The 11,880-nt window shown below is 35.3% G+C and overlaps 1 protein-coding gene across 1 annotated transcript; it reads right to left on the minus strand.

The window, feature by feature from the left end:
• Positions 1–260: 260 nt before the first annotated feature.
• LOC122058618 lies at positions 261–1,554 on the minus strand. Its single transcript, XM_042621252.1, has one exon. It carries the CDS (start codon positions 1,473–1,475, stop codon positions 579–581), a length of 897 nt encoding a protein of 298 aa, XP_042477186.1. The 5' UTR covers positions 1,476–1,554; the 3' UTR covers positions 261–578.
• Between the last annotated feature and the right edge of the window lie 10,326 nt (positions 1,555–11,880).

Raw genomic sequence — 11,880 nt, forward strand, 5'->3', positions numbered from 1 at the left:
ATGTATGCCTTCCATGTGTCATTGAAAGCTGAGTCTCGAGTGATTTGGGAAAAAAAGTTGGTGGGCTACCTCCAAACCATGCAAGGGACAAGGAATTTAGATCTATAGCATAAAAGAAGGCATTCCTAGGCCATCAACTATCTCTACCATGAACTGTAGAAATAGATATCAAAGTGCTATTTGAAAGAGTCAAGTATTGGTATCAATAAATTTAAGATTATTTAAAAACAAAGAATCAAAGATAAACCCTGAACAAAATTATTTCTTAGGCTAATCAAATATTTGATTTCTCCTTAGATTTATGCTAAGTTCATGAAATTATTTAAAAAAAAAACTGAAAAATTTTCAAAGAAGATTAGAAAAAAAAAAAAAAAAAAAAGAAAAAAGAAAAAAAACAACACTAAGGAGAATCCATAGAAAGGAAAATATAGATTATTACAACGGCCAGAACTATCTACACTCTTCAGCAAAAGGAGACAGACAAGATATGAAGGGGGCGACAGAAAGAGAACAGAAACATGACAAAGGAAGTATAGCAAATGGGTTCCCCTATTTTCCTCTGGAAAAGCCTCATTTGACTAATTCTCCAACCAGCCCAAGCTCCTAGTTTCCTGAAGCCTCATCTGTCTGTTAAACTTCCTGATAAAGTCCTCAACTCTTCTGTTGAGCTCTTCATCAGACATGGCCGAGAATTCATTCTCTTCGGACCTCGGCTCATACCCTTCTGTAACCGACCTGCTTAGGATCCTCTTCTTCTCATTAACAGAAATCGCCTTCTCTGAATTGCTTCGCCGAATTTCCTTTGTTTCCCAAGAATCTTCAACCCGGGGTTCCTCTTCTCTGCTTGCTACTATTGTGGTTTCTTCCAAACTTTCAGAATTGTCACTCTTGTATGTTGGGAAAATAATCCTCCCACATTTGTTACCCCCCTGTGAGTCCCTTTCCCCATAAGCTCGAGCATTTAAGTTGACATATCCTGGAATGCTTTCCGGTGGTGGTTCTGTTTCCGGGAGAATCACAGACCTATTCTCAAGATCTTCTTTGAATGATGAATCAATGGTGGTTTCTTTAATGGGTTCCTCATAAATGACATGTTTTGTTTTGATGGAAGAGACTGTCATGGGTTCCAGCTTTGCTTTCATCGAAGAGAAAGGTATGGTCTTAGGAGGGACAAATGAGAAAGCATTCCTTGCTCTGCTGTTCTTCAAGTACTCCTCATAGAGATCATATTTTTGTTTGGAGGAAGAGAAGGCACCGGAATCGGCAGCGATGATAAGGATGAGGGCGTTGGAAAGGAAGAACCAGAATTTGGTATTGTGGAAGAGTTCAGAAGGAGAAAGGTCAAAATGAACCACAGAGTAACAGATAAAGATGAAGAAGAGAAAGGCTGAGATAGAGACTTTATTTGATTTCAGAGGTTTCTCTGTTGGGTTTGCTTTGGTGGGTTTCTCTAAATTTAGCTGAGGTTTCTCCATTTTTAGCAGAGGAATTGGAGAAGGTTCAGTGGGAGTGGTGGGGGTTTTGAGAGAGAGACAGAGAGAGAGAGAGGCCTTGAGAGCTTTTGTGTTCGAAATGGAAGTTGGTGGGGTGGGGGGTTTTATAGGAGTGTGGGTTTAACAAGAAAAGACAGGTCGGCTAAATAATTGAACCGGTTGGTATGGAAATAACTCACAAGTTATTCTGAAACTACCAGATGAGTCCCCTCTTGGATCTCCTTGACCAATTAGCAGGTGGCACAGACCTTTGCAAAGGATATTTTATTCTTATTTAGGATGACCAAGGGTCCTTCTATAATTGTATAATCATTCAATCTCAGAGGTGTTAAAGACATGTGTCCCAAATGTGAGGCGGTTAGGTATCCACAATTCCAATTATCTCCCCTCTTCTTTTGACTATGTGATTAAAATGAAATAGATCATAGTTACCGATTGGTTTCATGGTTCATTTGGTTTGAGTTCCCATTTAGTATAATTTTGAAACAAATTTCAACTTTCTAAGTGGTCTACTCTCGATTTCGGTTCAACCAGAAATCTGGTCTAAGATAGTGTTGGTGCCAGTGCACGATATCTGATCACAAAACTCTCCTTGGTGCTGTAATCAATATACTATCTTAGAGAAGACTTCATTCCTGAAGACTTCTTCCTTATTTTGCTAATTAAACGTAAAACAAAAGTATTCAACCATTCCTGATCTTAAGCATATAAATCCTAATTCCATAATATGTCCAAACACAGCAAACCCCTCCCCTTGTATTCTTCAACTTTGCTTAATTTGAATCAACAGTACTAACACACTTGCCCATACCATAGAATTTTGCTGTATGGGACCCACAATTTTATGACAATAACCCAAGTGAGATCATCAGATTTTGTGTTTCCCGGGATCTATGCCACTTGTACGACAGGCAAGCAAAAATGAGGTGGGAAGTCTTTACAAAAGTTGTTAAATTTTAAGGGATAGTAATTATGGATGGAAGAGAAGGTTTTCCCTTCTTTTAGGCTTAAAATAATTGATTTCGTGTTAAACTTCATATTAAACAATTGTAATCTGACCTTCACTTTGTCTCTGTTTAAGGACTTTCGCTTCACAGATTTTAATCATTTAATTATTTTTTAACAATTGGGGATTAGTTTGTAAAGTTTGTTTAGTGTTTAATGGAGCGTGTTTCTGTGAGCTTAAATTGTGGTAACTTCTAATTGGTCCAATATCGTTGTCTTAGGTGATGTGTGGGATTAAAAAAAGCCATGAAATCATGTTTAAGAGATCGTAATTTGTGGTAAGGATGAACTTCCAACGGCAACAAGACATGATAGGTTCTTTAACTTACTATGGTTGTGGATAGCTATTACCCTCTCTCTCTCTCTCTCTCTCTCTCTCTCTCTCTCTCTCTCTCTAAATAACTGATCAAGGCCATAGTTCAAGCTCTTTGGCTGTACTGATTGTACCCCACCTTCCATTTTCAACTTTGGCTCATAGTAGAATGGAAAAAGGATGACAGCCATGGATATAGACCCTAATCAGAAGCCATTATTTTTGAATACTTTTTTTTTTTAGTGATTCATTTAAATAAAAATTGCTAATGTGAATCATTAACCTTAACTTTAGGATGTGAATATGAAATCGAAATCGAAATCGTTTATTAAAATTGAATCAAATCATTTACAGTGAAACTGTAAAACCGTTTATTAAATGGTTTGGTTTAGGTTTTAAATTGAAATCATGATTTGGTTTTAATTTTAAAGTTTGAACCATTGATAAATCATTGAAAATAAATCATTAAACCAATTAACATATATGTAGTAAATTTAGGTTATTGAATGATAAATTTACATATATTTCAATAAAATAAAATAAAATTTACATTAAAAAAAGCATATAACAGTAAAAGATTCAATTCAATGTTAAAATTTACATCCATTTCACTAAAAAATTTAAAGGTAAAGAAGTTGTTTAATAAAAAATTAGAAAATATAAGAAAACCGCTTAAACCAAAAGCGTTTATAATGATTACAATTTTAATATATAAAACCGTTTATTAAATGATTTGGTTTTGATTTTATCTAAAATATTTTGCATTGGATTAAATCAAACTATCTACACTAAAACAGGACCGATTAACACCCTTACCTTCATTGCCTATCATTGCCAGTCAAGCTGTAATGCTGCACTCTATTTTATCAACTTCCAAAAGGTGATAACCATGGATCAGACCAAACGGGTTGGACCAATTAGAGTTGACTCAAATTAATGTGAAGTAAGGGAGGGAGAAAAGGTATAAATAGAGGATTAGTAACACTAACTTGTTTCCATTAATAATATGGGAGAAGTCGAGAACTAATTTGCAAATTTGGGATTGTATCAAGTTTGAAATTGCGGGCAAGCTTGAGTGTTTTGGTGGCAGCTCATGATTCTTGAAGAAATTGTCTTATTGTTTCATGTCGGAGTATCCTTGTTTCCTTTCTTTCCTGTAACTCCCTCCTGGGACCACTCCTTTTTGTTGAGGCCATTTCTTTTTTTTAATATAATTTCATTCACCCAATAATAATAATAATAATAATAATAATAATAATAATAATAATAATAATAATAATAATAATAATAATAATAATAATTAGCTCTACTAAGCTATGTTGGGTGTATAAATTATAGTTCCTAAGATTAGAGGAAGCCAACTTAAAAATAGTAATATCTTCAACTAAAGCCTACAACCCCTGCCTCTGCTTCTGTTTCCTTAGCCTAGTCTCAATCCATAGTTTAGTTCTTTCGTTCTGAGGGTAAGGATCAAGGTTGGTCAAGCTGAAGCAGCAGCCTTACTCCAAGCCTAGATCCGGAAAAAAGAAAGATTATGTTCTCCATCACCTGCCTACTGTCCTGTCCCTATAATGCATTGTATATCCCATAGTAGGTCCCATTATTCTACCCTTGCTTGGGAGTCGATAACTATTCATACCTATTACCTTGACACCAAAGAAGAGTTCGACCAATGCTTTATTTCTGTCCTAGTTGATCATGATTCAACATTAAAATATATTGATTGTTCCCCAATAATCGAATACCTTTGTCTGTAAATACTGCATATTTGATTCCATCCATAAATTCATTTTAACCCATAATGGTTGAACCGATTAGAGTTGAACAGAATTATTATTGTAAAGGGATAATAAGATATGGGTGCACAACCAGCCAACACTCACCAAATATTAAAGACAACATGTTTGTATTAAAAATGATTGATTGCGACTAATCCATAGTGATTTCCTCCAAGAAAACAACTAATGACTTAGAACAAATGGTTCCACCGACTAAATCCATTGCTACTAAGCCAACTCATTCAATTCTAGAACAAAATTTATATGTTGCAATAACAGTGATTGATTGCATATTTTTCATCAAAAGAAGAAAGAATGATTGATTACATGTTTATAAACATTCTTGTGACCCTATATAAGATCCTAAAGATACCATAATCTAGTTTTATTGATAATGAATAATGAAAAAAAAAAAAAACTTTGCAAATAATCAATGTGAAAGCATTCAAATGACTAAACAACTTATTTATTTTTTTAATTTAACCAAATCTTGAGAAATGTCCATTATAATAAAAATAAGATGGACCTTATGTTAGATCTTGTATCATAATGATTACATGTTTCTAGCGACCCTAAAAGATCTTAAAGATACTATAATCTATTCCTAGATCATGAAAATTGGAAAAATAACTCTTGCAAATAATCAATATGAAAGCATTCAAATGATTAAACAATTTATTTATATTGAATTTTAATCAAGTCCTAAGAACTGTTCATTCTAACAAAATTAAGATGCATCTTATATTAGATCTTGAATCCTATCTAAAAGTTTCAATTTAATTCCAAAGATAAAATAATTGGTTGTTTCCATTTTTTTAATAAAGAGATTTCTTCCCTTATATTATAACATTGGTCCTTGCTTCTCTTAGGGTATTTCTCTCGGCAATCTACTATTGGGGGACACTTTATCCCTTTATACTAGTATCATTACTTTTAAAAGAGGAAAAAAGTTTCGATTCATATACAAGGAGACTTACATCATTAAATTTAGGAAAAAAAAAAAAAAAAAGAATGAGCATATAAGGTTGTGCAGACACTGAAGTCGTATGCATCACATCTATTATTATGCAACAAGTTAAAGGGTGCTATACCTTAAACCCTATACCTTAAGCTGTAAACCCTAACAATGTAGACTTTAATATGGATAAAATAAAGTTGAAGTCAGACATGTTTAAAAAATCGACAGCTTTGTACACTAAGACATATGACAATAACGTCTAGAAATAGTGAGATTTTCCCTAGGCATGTGAAGAATTGAATTAATTAATTAATTTAATAAGATGAATGAAAGAGAACCCTCAACCCAAAAAAATAAAATAAAAATGAATTGATGGAGAAACAGACTAGTGAGTTTCACAACAGAATTATTTAACACCAGCTTGATCAAGCAAGCTAACTACTATATATTTAAAACAATGGATACCGAAATCTGAAACACGTTGGATCGGTGTTTATACTTAGTTTTCTAAAGATGACAGTTGCACCAGTCGGTTTTGTGCATGGCATAAAAATTAGGCAATGTGCAGACACTGCCTTCATGATCGAGGTCAATAAGAACTCAAAATTTAGCTTTTTTTTCATTCATCCCAACTTTCTAACAAGAAATATGCTCTCTTTCCTGAATAACTCAAGGTTTTCTCTCTCTCTCTCTCTCTCTCTCTCTCTCTCAAATGATGGCATAGCCTCAGACTGGCATCGCTGATGATTTATGTGATGTTGAGCATTGGATGGTTTCTTTATTTGCTGCTACATGGAGGTCATCATTTTGAATGTGGTGGGCATATGATGATCGAATGGAATGACGAAAGTCAAACCCAATGATTGACTAAGTCAATGTAAGAAAATTTGATGATTGATCATATGGCCAGGCTTATAGAAGCTCATAGAAGCTGATAAAGTTGGGTTCCACAGAAAAGCTGGCGTACATTGAATTTAATCGTATAAAAGAGAAAACATTTTATATGCTTTTTTTTTTTTTTTTTGGGGGGGGGGGGGTGGTGGTGTGTGGGGGATGTGGTGCGGTGGTTAAACCCCTTTTTTTTTTTTGTTAACGACGGGTATCCAGGCCTTTAGCCTGACTAGTCTCGTGGATCCATACTGACTTCAAAATCGCATGGTCCGGGTTATACTGGGGTTGAATGAGAATCATTCAACTTTCACTGAAAGTAATGAAGAGCACTAAACACCCTTGTGTGAGTGGTCTAAGGTGTGCTTAGTGGGAATCGAACTTAGGACGTCCGAATTTACAATTTGTACCAGATTCATTGCTCACCAATTGTGCTATCCCCTTGGGTTCGATGGTTTAAAACTCTAGATGCATTGATCACCACTCTTTTGATGTACAATTGATCATTATGAGCTTAATTAGGGGGCCTTTTATGTTTTTTCCTAAACACATCCAAAAACTATGGTCATCAGTCTTCTGCTTTGATTCTCTTACCAACAATGCTAATGTGAGATTACCTTAGGCTATGTTTGATTGTAAAGGGAATAAAAGGGAAGGAAAGTGAATTTTTCATACTTAATTTATATATAAATATAAATATAAATATATATATATATATATATATAATCATTACCCTTTTTTTGGTTTATATTACCCATGTGACTTTAACATTGATTTCAAATTATTCCATATTTGGTTATAAAATTTCACTTTATTTTGCATCCAAAATCTTTTGTTATAATATCTAAAATAAAAATTACATATAAAATGCATTATTACTAAATATGGTTAAAAAATTAAGTAGTTTATATAATCATATGGGATAATGACTATAAACATATCTTTTTAAAGTATGAAAATTTCATTTATTTTCCATTTAAATTCTCATTCCAATCAAATGGAATATTAATCTTCTTTTTTTTTTTTTTCGGTAAGTGCTAGAAAGCCCACAAAGGGGTCAAGGAGGGGCACAAGGGGTTGAAATCGTCTGTAATTCCGATCTCGTACAATTCCGTGCAATACCACCTTCAGGCGGTGACACGTGTATTGATACTAATACAATGGCCCAGATCTGATACAACTAATAAAACATTAAATCAGTGAAAAGACATTTAAATCAGATTTGAGCCATTATATTGGTGTTAATACATGTGTCACCGCTTGAAAATGGTATTGTACGAAATTGTACGAGATCGGAATTACAGACGATTTTTTTCCGGGCAGAAGACCACACCCACACTTAATTTAAAGCAGTAAAAGATGCTTGATATGCAGCATCTGATACGGGAAGAGTGACTCAAACTCGAGCACTCGAGCAGTCGAGCTGTCGAACATCAAGCCCTGATTTTCAGTGAATGACGTCAAGCATCAGGCCAAGGCCTATGTCCTTAGATCACTTGGATTCTACTCTATTCAAGTGGGTGGCAATTATTGGCCCATCCCATTAGATCAACAGAACCCACCCACTCTAACTAGCACAATCCTGGCCCAATAGATAACCTGACTCTTATTATCATCAGGTTTTGCCCGATAACCCAGTTACTAAATGGACAGGCAAGGATTGTTTTTGGATACAATGGACATCCCATTCCCCACCTCTCCTCTTCAAAAACTTGCATGAACCCATCTATGCTTGTCCTCTGGCTCAGCTACACTTAATATGGTACCATTAGGTGATCCACATGGGTAATTAATGCAAGAAATTCTAGGACTGGCAAAATTTAGTTTAGGTTAGGATACAACAACGCCCACACATCAAAAACCCTTTCTAATTGCATGGGCTGGCTTGGCAAAAAAAAATAAAAATAAAAAATAAATAATTAAAGGAGATAATGAAGATTTTTTTCAATGGTAAAATAATAAAAAAATAATAAAATGAATTTTTATTACATTTTTACCCTCGAATCATACCATTGGATCCTTCTAGACTTGGTATCAGTCTCAACTGTTACCAGTCCAATCCTAACAATTTCACTAATCCCGATTCAATTTTTAAATAATGGTACCAAACCCATCTCAGCCAAGGCAAGGTTTCGGTTGGATCTCAGTCTCTCACTTTCACTCTCACTTGGGAATCTTCTTTGTTATTGATTGTGAGAGGCTGAGAGTTATTTGTAACGGAGAGAACTATTGAACCCAACCTTAGCTGTCGAGTTGCCATGTTTAAACAAAGTTTTATATCAAACTTCACGAGCTACACCAGAGCCCCCATATTGGAAAGGTAATCCTTCAGTCACCAAAACTATTATCATGGATAGGATTCAAAGTCGTTTAAATTTGTAATGTAACAGTAAATTTCACAAAATATGACTAAGAGAGAAAGAAAAAAATATAGATCGCATTCGCAATGTCCTTGCGCAACTCATATCCTTGTGACTTGTGAGCACAAAGTTCTTCTATTGGTTGATTTGATATCCTTTGTTTGTCTTATAGGTAAACGATTGATTGATGTATTTAGTTTTCTATGTGGTTTGCTCCCCTCCTCCATCCCCATCCTCAAGATTTTTTTTTATTTGATTCTCTTCTGCATAGGACACATTTGTTGTGATGTAATAACTTTTTCTTATCTTGTATATTGCCTGAATTAAGGCTGTGTTTGGTAATCAAGAGAAGAAAAGAAAGAAAAAAAAAATAATTGTACTAATTTTTTAGTTTGAGAAATTCTCATTATATTTAGTATGGCCTGAATCAAGTGATGATTTTAAAAAAAAAAAAAAAATCAAAATTCACTTGGGAATAGTGAAGTCTTCTTCTATTACATGTACCATTCATTCTTAGCTATTGACATGTTACCATTTATTATTTTTCCTACCTCACATTCATGAAGAGTTTGACATGAATTAAGCAAATTAAAAGTGGAGTTTTCTTCAAAGGGAAGAAGGAAGATGATTTAGAGAACTCCCAAGACAGCCCATCTCACTCAGGTGTTTGGTCCGGACCACTTAATTTTATTCAGGTGGACATACACAGACAAGTACACGCATGACAAAGTCTTGACTTATATTACCAGTGGGCCGGCTTGAATTGCAGGGTAGAATCTCATGTAAAAGATTAAAACCCCTTACTATTTGGACCCATCTAGATGCGTGCGCGTGGCAAGCTTTAAAGGGCCTTATATTTTTTGGCTAAATAACTATTTCTATGTTATTGTTCAAAAGAACGCAACAAAACATGCACATGAGACCATTTTACTCTCTCTCTCTCTCTCTCTGAGTTCCTTGTGCAACAGTGAGTTGCAGAGGGTGACCCGTCTATGATGGTCCATTCTGGACTTAATGACCTAGTTTTTTCTAAAGTACCCTAAAAAAAGCCTCCTCAACAAGGCCATCCATGAGGAACCTGGAAACAAAAAATAGATGAATCTCTCTCTCTCACGTTAACAGTGTTTGGCTGTCAGCCACAATGAGAGAAAATTAGGAATGCAACAAGTCAGGTTGGCCTGGGCTTCTTAAAACCCTAACCCAATCTTGAGTTCCCTTAACAAGGCCTAAACCCTCTTTAACCTTGATTCAAGGACGCAAGACTTCAACCAGGCAACAACCCTTACCTGCCCTGATTGGTATTGATTTTTTAGGGTCGGGCCGAGATAACCCTGATTGACCCTGACCTTGACCCTGACTTTAGTTTGCCATCAAGGGTCGGGATGACCCTAACCCTGACCCTGGTTTGTTATCGAGGGGTGGGTATACCTTGATTTTTTTTTTTAGGGTAAAAAAAGCAGGAGAGATTTATTTATTTTTGGTTAAAAAAACAAAGAGAGATTGGTGAGAAGATACATTAGGGGTTTGGATGTGTCAATGACTCAATGTCAAACGACATCTAAAATTAATTAGGTTGATATCAGGGTTAACATCAAGGGCAAAAATTAGGGCCAAAAGTCGGGGTAAAAAAATCAGGACCGGGTTCAAGGTGGATTGGGTGGGTCAAAGACATCAACCCTTACCCACCCTGACCCTGACTCAGGGTCAAAAATTTTAGGGTCGAATCAAGCCTTAGGGCTAAAATTTTTGGTTTGGTACTTGTTAGGGATTAAGGAGGGCCAAGGACGGATTTGGGCAGTTAGGGCCAAACTTGCACCCTCAAAGAAAATGAATGTAGTTTGTCAATTCTCATAGAGGTATAGGGGACCATCAATCCATGCAATAAAAAATGGGTGGGTGCAAAACCATCATAAGACCACCCCAACGCCTATTTTTGGGAGATTTTATAATCATGGGTTCTACGGTCAAGTATCAAATAGAAACCAAATAGAAACCTAATGTGTTTGGTTACATAATATGTTTAGAAAGTCTTTATAGTGAAATGGGATTTTTTTTTTTCTTTTAAATTGTTTGGTTGTTTTTTTATTTGGTTATACTTAGAAATACTAATTCATTTGAAATACCTTATAAAGCTAAATGTGATTTATATGAGAAATAGGGAATATAGCAAAACTCATATTTCACACACATAATTCAAGCTCTCATATAAATAATCTATTTTATGTGTTGATTCAAAAGAATCATAAAAATTGAAATAGGTAACCGATAGAAAAGAGTGGGAAAGAAAAAAGTAGGGAGGTAGAGGCCAGGAGTTATTCTGTGCAAGAGGGAGGGGGTAGTGGGGCGGCCCTTTTATTGGAAAAATTAAGAGAGAAGGGAGGGTAATTAGGATTTGCCTCTAAACCGTTTGATGCACCGTATATATCTCACTTGGGATCTATCTAGGTAAGAGGACCACACCCCATGGACGGTGGGAGAGAGGTGGGGTGATTACCCTGTAATGGGGAGTGGATCCCCACTTGTTTTTTGGGCTAATAAGCCCTTTTCTCTTTTTTTTCCCCCAAACGTCTATAGGTAGGAAATTTTGCTGTTGCCCTTGTTAGTTGCTATCCCTGTGACAGTAAAAATATGGTATCTTAAGAAATATTTTGGAAAATATTTAAAATTTAGGAGGGTATTTATAAACCTCAATAAATGAATTATTTTGTTTCTTAGATTGTCAAAAGGGCTGCAACTTAAGTAGCAGTAAAAATTTTTCCCATAATGAGGACAGGGGTAAATTTATTTATAATTCAACAAGTAGTACTCATGCCGGCTCTACCTTGAACACAGAGGCAGTGAGAGACAGAGATGAAGAGGGAGATGAGGTATGGATTCAAGAGAGAGAGAAGATGTTTGAAGTTGAATTTAAGAGTGTCAATTTCAAACCTAAACAGAATACCAAATTCGAAATCGAGTCGAATTAACAGAACCAAATCGAATCAAATTAATTCGATTCAAATTTGGTTCGAGTATATGAGTATGGACCTCGGTTAGGCTCGGTTTCAGTTTACGATATAAGAACTGTCGGTTCAAACCGAAATCA

This window comes from Macadamia integrifolia, chromosome 13 (assembly GCF_013358625.1).
Source record: "Macadamia integrifolia cultivar HAES 741 chromosome 13, SCU_Mint_v3, whole genome shotgun sequence".
Taxonomy (NCBI): Eukaryota; Viridiplantae; Streptophyta; class Magnoliopsida; order Proteales; family Proteaceae; genus Macadamia; species Macadamia integrifolia.

Bases quoted from the DNA above. Each gene is read 5' to 3' on its own strand.
- LOC122058618 (XM_042621252.1), bottom strand. From the start codon at position 1,475: ATGGAGAAACCTCAGCTAAATTTAGAGAAACCCACCAAAGCAAACCCA.